Source organism: Chelonoidis abingdonii, chromosome 8 (assembly GCF_003597395.2).
Source record: "Chelonoidis abingdonii isolate Lonesome George chromosome 8, CheloAbing_2.0, whole genome shotgun sequence".
In the NCBI taxonomy this organism is placed as follows: Eukaryota; Metazoa; Chordata; order Testudines; family Testudinidae; genus Chelonoidis; species Chelonoidis abingdonii.
Genome location: NC_133776.1, coordinates 32,726,986 through 32,739,703, shown reverse-complemented (window position 1 = coordinate 32,739,703; position 12,718 = coordinate 32,726,986). Strand labels below are relative to the sequence as shown.

General features: G+C 35.8%; 1 protein-coding gene across 10 annotated transcripts in view; it reads left to right on the top strand.

Moving 5' to 3' along the window:
- U2SURP (U2 snRNP associated SURP domain containing) overlaps positions 1 to 12,718 on the top strand; it is a 59,719-nt gene that overhangs the window by 30,804 nt on the left and 16,197 nt on the right. For 8 of the 10 annotated variants that reach the window (XM_032801664.2, XM_032801667.2, XM_075068486.1 and 5 more), the window contains exons 12-19: positions 919 to 962; positions 4,613 to 4,717; positions 6,434 to 6,500; positions 6,583 to 6,746; positions 8,142 to 8,304; positions 8,895 to 8,974; positions 10,601 to 10,688; positions 11,431 to 11,553. In XM_032801664.2, coding sequence (XP_032657555.1) covers positions 919 to 962; positions 4,613 to 4,717; positions 6,434 to 6,500; positions 6,583 to 6,746; positions 8,142 to 8,304; positions 8,895 to 8,974; positions 10,601 to 10,688; positions 11,431 to 11,553 — 834 coding nt within the window. Of the gene's footprint in view, positions 1 to 918; positions 963 to 4,612; positions 4,718 to 6,433; positions 6,505 to 6,582; positions 6,747 to 8,141; positions 8,305 to 8,894; positions 8,975 to 10,600; positions 10,689 to 11,430; positions 11,554 to 12,718 lie in introns of all 10 variants that reach the window. The other 2 variants (XM_075068483.1, XM_075068487.1) reach the window with 2 other exon arrangements.

Here is a 12,718-nt window from a genome sequence, read left to right as displayed (position 1 = left end):
ATATAAAATCTATGGTAGTCTTTCAATGGCTTTATAGAATTGCATTGTTCAGTCTGTTTCTGGCGGCCCTTAGCTACACAAACTGAGCTGTTCCCTGCCTTAGCCCAAGGGACTTTTATCCCGGAGGCATTGTCTGAGTACATTAGGCCATGGTATTGGGCCTTGTCTTATTTTCATTACTCTTTTAAATCTGGCCATCATTTTCCCCCTCCAAGCTCCCTGGGTTTTTTTCCTCCTACGTCCCCCCTTTTGTAAGCTGCCAAATTTGCAGTATCTAAATTATTTCCTTTAAAGCAAATGCTACATTTGAATTCAGATAGCTTAATTTTTACACTAGAATGAGCTCATAAAATAGTTCTTCTGTCTAGATGGCTGCTAGTAAGTTCATATATTGAGTCAGTATTTGAGGATAGTTCAGGATATTTTCAGAGGTTTTTAGAACATTAGCTATGACAGTAAAAATGAAGGGTAAGTATTTTTTTTTAAACAAACCAATTTGATTTACATTTGTAAGAATTTGTTGATTCTTTAATGAATGACACTTAAATGATAGGGTTATTTTTTTAAAAGGCTTGGGAACAGAGTAGCAAAAATCAGTATGAGCCAGGTCAAATAGTTGAGAATTGTTTCATGAATTAAAAGTCCTTAATTATTCTCAGTGTAGTACTTACTCAGTGCATTGATGTGCATTCCGACAGGAATGTTCTAATACTTTGCAATTAGTGAACTTTTGTGATTCACTGAACACAACCATCTACTTTTTATGTAATTGCTTAGTTATAACTTTCCAGCAGTGATTGCCTGCAAATCTTGTGATAGATGTGTAGTATTTTCAATGCATATGTATATTTTTGCTTGTTACTTGTTAACAATACTCACATATTCTATGTTTATTATCTGATGTGACTTCATATACAGACTCTGTCGCAAGCCATAGTCAAAGTGGTTATCCCAACAGAAAGGTACATGTTTTTCTTTATTATTACTGATCTAAATATAGAAAATATCCCCTTCGGAATTTTAAAGAAAAATTGTGATGTTGAGGAAAAGGTAATGGCTTGACTGAGCAATGGTTCTTCCATGCTACTTATAATGGAAATTCATTTGTTTTTACAGTCTGTATTTCACATTTAATATTTACCTCAGCAGTTTTTGGTGGAGAAGAACAGAATTATGATTCTCAGCAGCCAGAGTTGAATACTAGGGTATAGTTTGTGTAATTTCATCAGAGAACATTTATCTAAGAAGTATTTAAGATTAGTGATAATTATGTAGGTCTTGCTGTTAACACCTGGATACTTTAGGGGTATAACATTTCTGTATCTAATGTAGTACTGCTTTGTTTTCTGAATTAGGAACATCTAACTCAAAACTCTGGTTCAGTTGACCCTATTAATTGAGCTTTCTTACCTTTTTTTTTTTTTTTTTTTTTTTTTTAAATTTTACGCACAGCATTCAACTAGATATGTAATCAGGTGGAAAAGGGTGTTCTGTAATGCAAGGAGTATGTATTTAGTTTTGACCTCACAATTGTGTAACGGTAGAAGCATTGATGTAGGCATACCCTTGCTCAGTTAAGCTAAAACCTTTTCCCAAACATAGGAACACAACACTGTTTTTAAAAGTAAATAACACAAAAGAATACCAAATTCTCTTTGACATTGGCCTTGGTGAGCAACACCAGCTGAACTGTCTGCGGCAGCGGGGGACCAGGAAAACATCATGGGATGGATTGGGAAAGTATACAGTTTTTGACCAGACATTGGTACGATCGGCTCCAATAAATGTGGTTTTATTGTAACTGAAAGACATTTTTTGTTGGCCAACTTAAGATAATTGACATTTTTAAATAATGCACTTTAAACTATCATCCTTTTGTACTACACTGTTTTTATTGTCATAAAATAGCCCCTATTTTTTTTGTATAAAGGCTTTTGTAAAATATTTTAAGGCAGTAGTATAAACATATTTTACAGTATACACAAATGCAGTGGTAATTTTGCTAAATTTTGGGGTGATGCAACTTTTGAATAGTGATGTGGGATTATTATAGTGGCCAGCAGGGATTTGCCTGTAAAATCAGATTTAGAAAGATGTATTGGATAGTAAAGCAAGTATTAAACTAGGAATGTGTGTGGTGCAACTAGCTTTCAGAGAAGGCTATGCTCCCATTTTATGTATTGCAGCATTTTGAAAGCTCATGTGGTAAGGAGTACTCATCACATATTAACTGAACTGTATTAGAAAATAACTTTAAATTCAAAGTTTTTTAGCTTCCTGTTGGCAACTTGATTGAAGTGACATTAGTGGTGCCAGTAGTGGGAAAATACAATACAATGCCCCTATTGTGCAAACATTTAATTTATGTAACTGACTTCAGTGGGACTACTCACATGATTACAGATAACATGTAAATATCTGCAAGATCAGGGGCCTAAGATTGTAAGGCCAGTTTCCTTCCTGTTCATTTGAACCATATTTAATATTGCATATATATTAGTTTAATCACTGAAGATTTTCTGTTTGCATTTTCATTGTTTTGCAAGAGAAACTGGTTTTAAAGTATTGGATTGTCACTGTAGGTGTTAGAAGTGATATGACTTTTTCAGAAGTGTGATGTGCTAAATCTTTCATCATATTCAGTCTTGCAATTAGGACTGGATATATTTCTAAAAACATTCTTTTGTTCAATCACAAATTAATGCACTTGATGATGGAGTTGCTAGGTAAACTTCCATGGCTGTGTTATGCAGGAAGTTGGTTTAGATGATCACAGTGATCCCTTCTGGCCGTAAAAATCTGTGATATTATCAGCATCTGGAGGCTTGAAAGTCTAACTGTAATTTTACACTATTTTCAAATACAGTTAGTTTGCACATTCTGAAACATTCTTGCTACTTGGACTTTCAGAACACTGCACTGAATAAAATGGCTTGCAGAATTACTTTGAGTATGTTCTCTGCAGAATGTTTCCAAGATTGTCAGATATATTAGTATGCAAAAAAACCCTGAGTTCTAGGTAGGGCTTAACTGAAGTACTGCCTTTGGTCTTTTGTGTGATATATGAAGGAAATGTAGTCCTATTAAGAATTAATACATAATGCAGACCATTTGCCAGTTTCTAAAACTGTAGGGACAGATTTTGTTTCTTTAGTCTTAAATATTTTTTTATTACGTTCTTTAGTTTTGTGGAAAAAAATTGTCCGCTTAAGAACTTTACATCTGTGAGAGCTTTGAACTATTAAGATGGTAAAAAATAAAATAGTAATTACCTAGTAATCATATTAAGCACTTTGGTACATGGAGACACAAATGAAGTAATTCTGTATCTTCTTTTATGAACAGTTACCAAATTTTAAACATAACACTTTATGGGTTATAACCTAATTTGGGGTCACTGAAAGGGAAATGTGCGTACAGTGTTCAAAGAGCCAATGTCCTTTTGTTTTGCTTTAAATAACTCATATATGAGGTAAAAACACAAACCTGCTGAAAGTAAAGCTGCATTTGTTTGCTTGCACAGTATCTGAAATACTTACATCATGAAGCCTTTCATTGATATGTGTAGGCTGTGACCTATATTTGAAAACTTAGGGCCCTGTTTCAAAATGTACACTACTTTAATAGTAGTTTAGCCTATGGAAGGTCACTGTTAAATAGTAAATATTTTTTGATTGAAAATCAGTTTCTATCATATTGCAGGAGTTGTTTTACCAGTCTTTAAGTGGGCCTAAATTTTCAAATTAAAAAATACTTTCAGATTTTCTTCTGACAGATTTGTCTAACTGTGAATGTGTAAGGCTGTTGTGTGGAGCAACATGAGGTCTAGCTTTCTTTATAGATCCTGGAATTGTAATTTGGCTCATTGAGTTTGGGTTGCAACAAAATGGTATGTTTTGATAAACGATGTACAGGATTGTTTTAATGGCATACATCTTAAATGTTGACCAAAAGGATGTTGGCTCCTTAATGGCCTAATTTTAATAAAATCTCCACCTGGTTTGTGTCAAGGAAAGCTGATGAACAATTTTGCACGCTCAGATATTTCTTTTGTATGTCTTTTAGCTTGAAAGCTGGATGGAGTTTCTATTAAATAGGCTAAAATGATAACGTATCAATTTTGAGTGCAAGTAAACAGTAGACACAATCTACAGAACACTGACACACTTTTTAAATGTATCAGCACTCAATGATACATTTTAGATTTTAATGTATCAGCACTAGTTCAGGGATAACTATTTGACTGAGATCACTTTTTGGTGTTCAGTTGCCCTTTTTTATAACTAAGATCATTGTTAGCTTTGACTAAGGTAAAGGTTAGTTTTGATTACGGTAGAAGATGACTGTGAGTTAAGTTGTTGATGTTTAGGAATAAGAGCTTCACTTAGAAAATGCACACTCCACCTTTATCAGGCATCTTTTCATTTTAGTATGCCTGTGTTCTTGATGCACGGCTTTAATGTTGCTCCATGTTACCTTATTTTTATACTATTTTTTTTTAACAGTACAGCAAAATAATCTCCTGCACACAGTTATAGTATCTTAGGTGGAGTGTAGTTTTGTATAGCGTTAGGTCTGAATCCATTTTTCTTTAACTGTGTTGTTGTTGTAGGAATTTGCTCGCATTGATACATCGAATGATAGAGTTTGTAGTACGTGAAGGGCCTATGTTTGAAGCCATGATCATGAACCGAGAAATCAACAATCCAATGTTCAGGTGCTTATTTTTGTTTAATATGCAGTAACACTGAATCTGTTTCAGTTATTGCTAGTAATTATCTTTTTAAAAATATTGTAGTGGGAGATGCTTTCTGAATGGATATCTTGAATGTAAATAAGTTAAATTTTAGAAATTAGTGAGTTTTACTAATTGTTCATGTATCCTGAATCAGGACGAAAAGCCAAAACGTCAACGTCCTTTGTGAAATGAAATTTCTTCCCCCACCCATTTCTAAACAAAATAGTTTCAAAATGAAAAATTGAAGATTTTTGTTAAATAACAAAACATTCAGTTTTGACATTTTCAACATGATTTTTTTCTAATTTTTTTAAAATAAAATTTTGTCTGTGCAATTTAGTGAAATTCTGGTTTGTCAAAAGGCTGTTTTCCAATGGTAAACTGTTTTGGTGAGCTCTAAATACTCATACCGTTAAAGCCATTGGTGAAGTCAAAACCTTACTGATAATCTACAGTAAAATTATCTTTAAAATGACATGTGACTCCTAGTAATCGAAAGAGTTCAATGTCATTGATAATAGTACAGTACAAAATGCATATTTTACATGTTACATGAATGCCAGGCTTCTGTAAAAGTTAGGCGTCTTTCTGTTAACTATGAGCAGGAATTGGGTAAGATGTGTGGTTGAAATTCAGAATTTCTGTCCCACAAGAAACTCTGACCTTTTGAAATTTCCCTTTGTCCTGAATCTGAATGAAACTTCAAAATTTCCTGCAAAACAAAATTTATGAAAAATTTTAATTCAGAAAAATCAAAACAACCTTATCTTAATTTCAAAAAGTTTGAAGTGCTTCATTTCAACTTTGTTTTGATTGTCATATTAATTTATGCTATTACAGTGTTTCTGTTTCTGGTTTGTTTCCCTGCAGGTCCGGCCGATCACGGCTCCCACTGGCTATGGATCGCTACTCCGGGCCAATGGAAGCTGCTGGAAGTGGCATGGGCCAGGGACTTACTGGCCGCCGCTTCCAGCAGCCCCCATTGGCCTGCAGCGGTGAACCACGGCCAGTGGGAGGTGCGATCAGCCGAACCTGCGGACAGGGCAGGTAAACAAACCGGCCCAGCCCGCCAGGGGCTTTCCCTACACAAGTGGCAACCCCAGTTTGAGAAACACTGTGCTATTATGTTATAAAATTCTAAACAAAGCACTTTGGCCTGTCACAGTGTTCCCACTAATGTTTAGATTTTGTCTAATCAGCATTTTCAAGTGGAAAACTGTTCAGCTGGAAAACTTTTGACCAGTTCTGGTCCCTCATGTACAACTTGAGTAACTGAACTATATTCTAGAGAGTGCCTCTACAGCTTCTAATGCAATCTTAGGGGCTATAGTAGCCCTTCAAACTGATGTCTCCTCCTTGCAGTGAGACAAGCCACTTAATTTGTGTAGGTCCAGTAGCTGTGCTACCGAAATCCTACTCAGTCCTGGGGCACAGGGAGCTCTAATGGAGTTTTGCTTTTCATTATGCCGCTTGTGTATGTCTCCATGTGTTGGTTCCCCAAAGCTGCTCTCACTGTGCAGGGGTAGCACTCTGCTTATGATGCTCTTGGGTCGCTCTGTGGCCAGAGTGGGATGAGGGGAAGGAGTTGCATATTGATGCCTTTCATTTCTTTAAACAGTATTTCCTTTTAATTGTGTTTCAAATGTATACTTGAAATGACATGCTTTACGTTTTATTTTCCCCACCTCGGCTTAGGTTTTTGTTTGAAAACCAGACTCCAGCCCATGTATATTACAGATGGAAGCTTTATTCAATTTTACAGGCAAGTAAAATGTTAGTGATAATTCACAATGTTGCACATGATAAAATACAGGAACACAGTGAAATATTATTGCTCTCTTTAGGGAGACGCTCCAACCAAGTGGAGGACAGAAGACTTTCGTATGTTCAAAAATGGATCATTTTGGAGGCCACCACCATTAAATCCATATCTGCATGGGATGTCAGAAGAGCAAGAAACGGAAGCATTTGTAGAGGAACCTAACAAGAAGGGTGCACTTAAGGAGGAGTAAGAACTTAAGATCTAGTATTTTCAATTATGTCATCCTAATGTCTTACTTGCTAATTTGTTTTTTTTTTTTTTTAAAGTAGTATGATATGCCATCCCAGATGCCCTACTGTGTTTTACTGTAATGTTAGGAGTTTGGAGCTCTCTTAGAACTATTGTTATGTTTTTAGTACAGTTTATGGATTTTTAATGTGATTAATTTCTAGTTGCCTTTAGCTTTTGACTGACTTTATGTTTAGTTGGCTCACTCTGGCTTGTTTAACTGCTTGAGAAGTGCTCAGACTATTTAAGTCAGGGTAGCTCCCTATTTATGGGGGTTGGGAGGATGATGTCAAAGTATTTGTTGGTTTCCTATCTCCATCTGTTGGTGGGCGAATATAATTCCAGCATCTGGGCTGGAGAAAATAAATGAGCAGGTAAAACATTACCTGCTTTGGATGTCTGAAAAGAGTTAAATGTAAATGTTGTCCCTGTTTGCTCATCCTATCACCAGAATTTGATCTATCTTGACCATATTCTACTGATTTCATTGACTAGAAATTGAAATATGAAATAGCTACTAATTGGCAGAGGGAAACTTAGTTCACAGGGCAGTATAAAGTTCTGTTCTTCCATTTGCTGTAACTGCGATGACATGTTATTAACAACAGTAGTGCACAAAATGTTATGTTACAAAAGGAACTTTGTGGCTGAACTTATTGAAAACAGCCATGTTAACTTTAACTCAATTCAAAACAAAAGCTGGAAAATTGAATTATTCTCCATACAGTCTTGTCTTCCATTTGACAAATAAATTCTAAGACTATTGTAAAGAGAGTTCACAATAAGTATTCTTGTATATACCTTTTTGTATCCAAAACCCTCATAAAAGATTGACAATCACGGGCCTGAGACTCCTCTCAAATAGACATACATTTGGAATAACTTCATTGAAGTCAATGTAATTAAATCACTTGTTATGCTATTATGACAGAAAAATAGGGTCTAACATTTCTTTCCTTAGAAACATCTTCATTTTGCCAATTTTTTCCCCCACGTGTTGCTAAAAGCCAATGTGTGGACTTCTGTTCCATTATTTGTTCTTTCTTTTCACCAACATAATTATTGCAATATGTGTAGCTTTTTAAAATAGGGTATAACTTGGCTTAGACTAGAGGAGAGTTTTCAGTAGCCTTTGGTCTGTTTTAGTGTCTAGTTTGTCTTTACATTTGTGTTTAGGAGTTTTTCATCTTAATGAATATGTATATCTTTATTCACTGAAAACATATAACAGATTATAATATTAAGGTTACTTAAGCCCTAAACAAGTTGATCTCACTACAAGCTTAATTAGAACTTTATAGGCAAAGTGCTGTTAATTTATATGAAAATGTGAAAAACACTGTGAAATTTTAGGCAGAGAGACAAATTAGAGGAAATCCTGCGTGGATTAACGCCTCGTAAGAACGATATTGGCGATGCAATGGTTTTCTGTCTTAATAATGCCGAAGCTGCTGAAGAAATTGTAGACTGCGTTACGGAGTCATTGTCCATTCTGAAGACTCCTCTTCCTAAAAAGGTATGAAGAATTTCTTTAATCATACTATGTATAATTTGGGGGCCTTTCTGTATAATGGGTGCATGCAGTTAAAAGTATTGTTTCCCAATTTTAAGATGATACTGAGTTTCTGTATTAAAACCAGAGTTTGAAGTTGGTTTTCCATTCTTCTGAGAAGTGCCATTTTGTTCAAGTAAATTCTTATCTCTCTTTTGCCTAGTATTTTTCCATTCAAAACTTTTCACATTTTCCATTCCTTCCAAATTAGCCTTGTATGTGGGTGAGGGGGAAGAAGAATGGGAGGTTGCCTTTTCAGTGTCTGAATAGAATATTGTGTTTTCATACATATAGAAACAAATCAGAATTCTAATCTTTACCTGATATGATTATACAGCATATGTATGTACTGAAGTTCTGATGACTGTTCTTGCTGGAAATGGATATAAACATAGGAAAGGAAAGCTGGCATCAGGCTAGTTTAAGTTAATTTAAAATAGACCAAAGTCTCTTGAATTTGCATGTCTTGTATTTATCCCAAGATATCACAATATTATCACAGCATAATTCAAATTTTAAAAAGTTGGTCATAATTTGGATTCTCTTTATTGTAGATTGCAAGATTATATTTGGTGTCGGATGTGTTATACAACTCTTCAGCTAAAGTTGCCAATGCTTCATATTATAGAAAATTGTAAGTGTCTAGTTTTTTTGAATTCTTTATAGAAATAAAGGAATGTAACTATGGCTTTAAAAGTACATTCATCCAGTTTTTCCCTCTGGATAAAAGGGGAAGTGTAATATTGTATTGTAAATAGAAAAGGATAAACCTTCCTCACTTTACTGGTGTGGGTATGATTATCGTGCTCTCTCATAGTATATAGCATGCTTTTAAAATATGTCATAAGTGTGCCCTTTTTGCTTGTTTTTTCTGTTTTTTTCCCCCCCCTTTCATGACCATCTTTTCATCTATGCACATGGTTTTCATTGGCTTGAATTTTGGAAGTGACCTAAGATTCTAGTACCCATTTGCAACAGTCAGGCCGCTGCCTTGAACAATTTTCTGTTGTTTTTGCTTTCCATTCCCTGCACAGTTTCCCTCACCTAGCTTCTTAGTTTTCATCTTACTCTTGTCACCCTTTTGTAGCCTAATTCATATCAGTGGATCAAATAGCAGCAGGGATTAGAATGATAGGAAGAACTGCTCCTTTGTGACCTAGTTTTTCACCTCAGTTTCTTATTTTGTGATCTGTTGTACTGAATTTTAATTCCAAATGTGCTGAACTTTTGGCGTGAAAGAGACAATGGCAACTTGAAATCAAATTCATTTTAAAAATATGACTTATTAGATGTTTCAGATATATCTGTCTCTAAGTTTCCTTGCTGAATTTTACTGTTTTACAATCACGTTTCTTCTCTCCCATGTAGCTGTGTAAAAGGCCCACATAAACAGGAGAAGCATATTGTATAAGGAAATCAAGAAACTGACTCTATAGGAAGTCCTGTCAAACGCACAAAGAATACAACTAAAAGAATATTGAAATATTTTTTCCTCCACTCTGTGTTGTTCCGTTGTTAGCTCCCTCCCTTTCTCTCTGTCCCCAGTTTCTGCAGTTAGTCATGCAGGTGGCCCCTCACACCAGCATGGAGCCCCGTTATAGAATTGGGGCTGTTGCTGCTTGTAATAATAGTATAGCAAGTAAATCTAGCAGACAGAAGTCTCTTTTAAACGTTGACTTTGTCCTTTGAAAATCTGGAAGATAGCTATAGCACAGAATCTAACTCAAAATTTTCCAAGCACTGTAAGAGGCACAGTATAGAACTTGTGACTAGGGAGAGGGAGCAAGCCTTTGTACCCTTTTGCTCCTTGGTTTCTTTGGAGCCTTGTTAAAGTTATGGTAGCTTCCCAAGGCTGCCTTGTGGGCTGCAGCACTCTTTGTACTCTCCAAAACTTTGCAGCCCTCCACTCAGCGTGCTCCCATGTCAGGCCTTGTAAGAGAGGCTTATGGCTGTCTTCCATGGTGTCTTCACAGAGGGACTGTTTCTTGCCTGAATACAGTGCTTTTATGCCACTTCATCCCTACTACATAGTTTAAAGGGTTTGAAGCACTGATGGATATCTCTCCATGTAATTCCACCATTCACTGAAGCAAATTTCACGTGTGGTAACTGTATTTGGTTTATAGTTCAGTTCATGGCTATGAATCCTCATGATGAAACCACAGTATTTAAAAGGAATAGGTTCCAGGTGCATGCAGTATGAACTAGATTATAATCCTCATGTTACACTGTTTAATGTAAGAAATGTGTTTAATTCCAGTTTTGAAACAAAATTATGTCAGATATTTTCTGATCTCAATGCTACCTACCGTACCATACAAGGCCATTTACAGTCGGAAAATTTCAAGGTATGTGCATTATTGTTAATATGACCTATTGAGAACATGAATTAGTATTATACTTCTGCACAAGAGAATGTGTGTTCATAACAAAAGTTGATTAAACCCCAAACTTCCAAATTAAGCATAGTACCATTTTGAACTTTCAGAGTTCCATTTCTGTCTCTTCTGTCATAGAGATAGTAGCTTTGAATTTGTGTCCAAACTGTGTCCTTATACAAATATTACTTTTAAAATGCTTAAAAGAAGAAAAACAGCTTTTCTATTAGAAGGTTTTTGCCTGATGGGTAGAGATCAATGTAAATGAAGAAAATACAATTAATAGATTAAATATGTAATTAAGTATATACTCATGGAATCGAGAAAGAAATGTAGCATTTGAGAATGGATTTGTTCTGGTAGGGTCACTTTTTAGTTTTGTATTAGACAATGTACGTTTCAGTGTAAGAAATCTTAATGTGAGAAGAAATTGCTGGACACAGAATACACAATCTTATTTTCACCCTTTTTGTTTGTTGGTAGTTGATAATTAGACTTTATAAAACCTTAACAGAGAATGGCCATTTGCTACTTTTAAACTAAATTTATTTCTAATTTCTATGTACAGAAAACATACAAGATTTTTCTCTTGAAAATTGATTATATGCCAAATGCATGTTTTAAAACTATAGTTTTATAATGCTGTGCTATAAACTTCTGATAATTTTAAAATACCTCTTATTACAAAGTGCTAGCATTTTTCTATTTTTAGCAACGGGTAATGACATGCTTCAGAGCATGGGAAGACTGGGCGATTTATCCAGAACCCTTTTTGATCAAACTGCAGAATATTTTCTTGGGACTTGTAAATATTATAGAAGAAAAAGAAATAGAGGTAAGTGCTTGGCTTTACTAAAACTAAACCTTGATAATGATGCAAATAGGGTGAAGCAACCAGAAAAACTGGCAAGGATTATTTTGGCACCCCCAGTTGAGTGAGTGTTGCTGCTGCTTGACAGGTTTGAAATTTATGAATTTTGATAAACTTGGCTGCTAGATGTCACCTGAGCATCCAAGAGAACTTCTTTCCATATATGCCCTGGAAGATATATGTGACCGTTTCTTTCAGATATAGAATCATAGAATATCAGGGTTGGAAGGGACTTCAGGAGGTCATCTAGTCCAGCCCCCTGCTCAAAGCAGGCCCAATCCCCAGACAGATCTTTGCCCCATCCCTAAATGGCCCCCTCACGGATTGAACTCACAACCCTGGGTTTAACAGGCCAATGCTCAAACTACTAAGCTATCCCTACCATAATTCATGCCTTTGTCATTTTCAGACTAGATTACTGTAATGCAGTATATCATGGGGTTACATCCTGAGACTATTTGAAAACTGAAGCTAGTGCAGAATGTGACAGGCCATTTACTTTGTACTCTAAGTACCTGGTAGAGCTGACGTGTGAATTTCCAGGTGGAAGTTAAGGTGTTGGTATTAACCATAGTATCACAGCTGGAATTAGTGGAGCTACTTGAGCTGGAAGTATCCCTGTTTAAATGAGGGAGCTGTTGTTGGTATGACATTGTGCAGGATGGCCTCTGCAGTTTGCATACCCCCACCGTGGTCTGTCAGAGCCAGGAGTTGCTTTTGTATTTTTCCAGGAGAGGCAGTCTGAAGGATATTTGTGTGAGGTGCCTGGATGTATAATTACAGTGGGATGCACTGTACACTCCTAAAAAGAACAGGAGTACTTGTGGCACCTTAGAGACTAACAAATTTATTTCAGTATGAGCTTTCGTGAACTACAGCTCACTTCTTCGGATGCATAGAGTGGAAGACACAGACAGGAGATATTTATACATACAGAGAACATGAAAAGGTGGAAGTATGCATACCAACAGGGAGAGTCTAATCAATTGAGATGAGCTATCATCAGCAGGAGAAAAAAAACTTTTGAAGTGATAATTAAGATGACCCATAGAAGGTGTGAGGAGAACTTAACATAGGGAAATAGATTCAATTAGTGTAATGACCCAACCATTCCCAGTCTCTGTTTAAG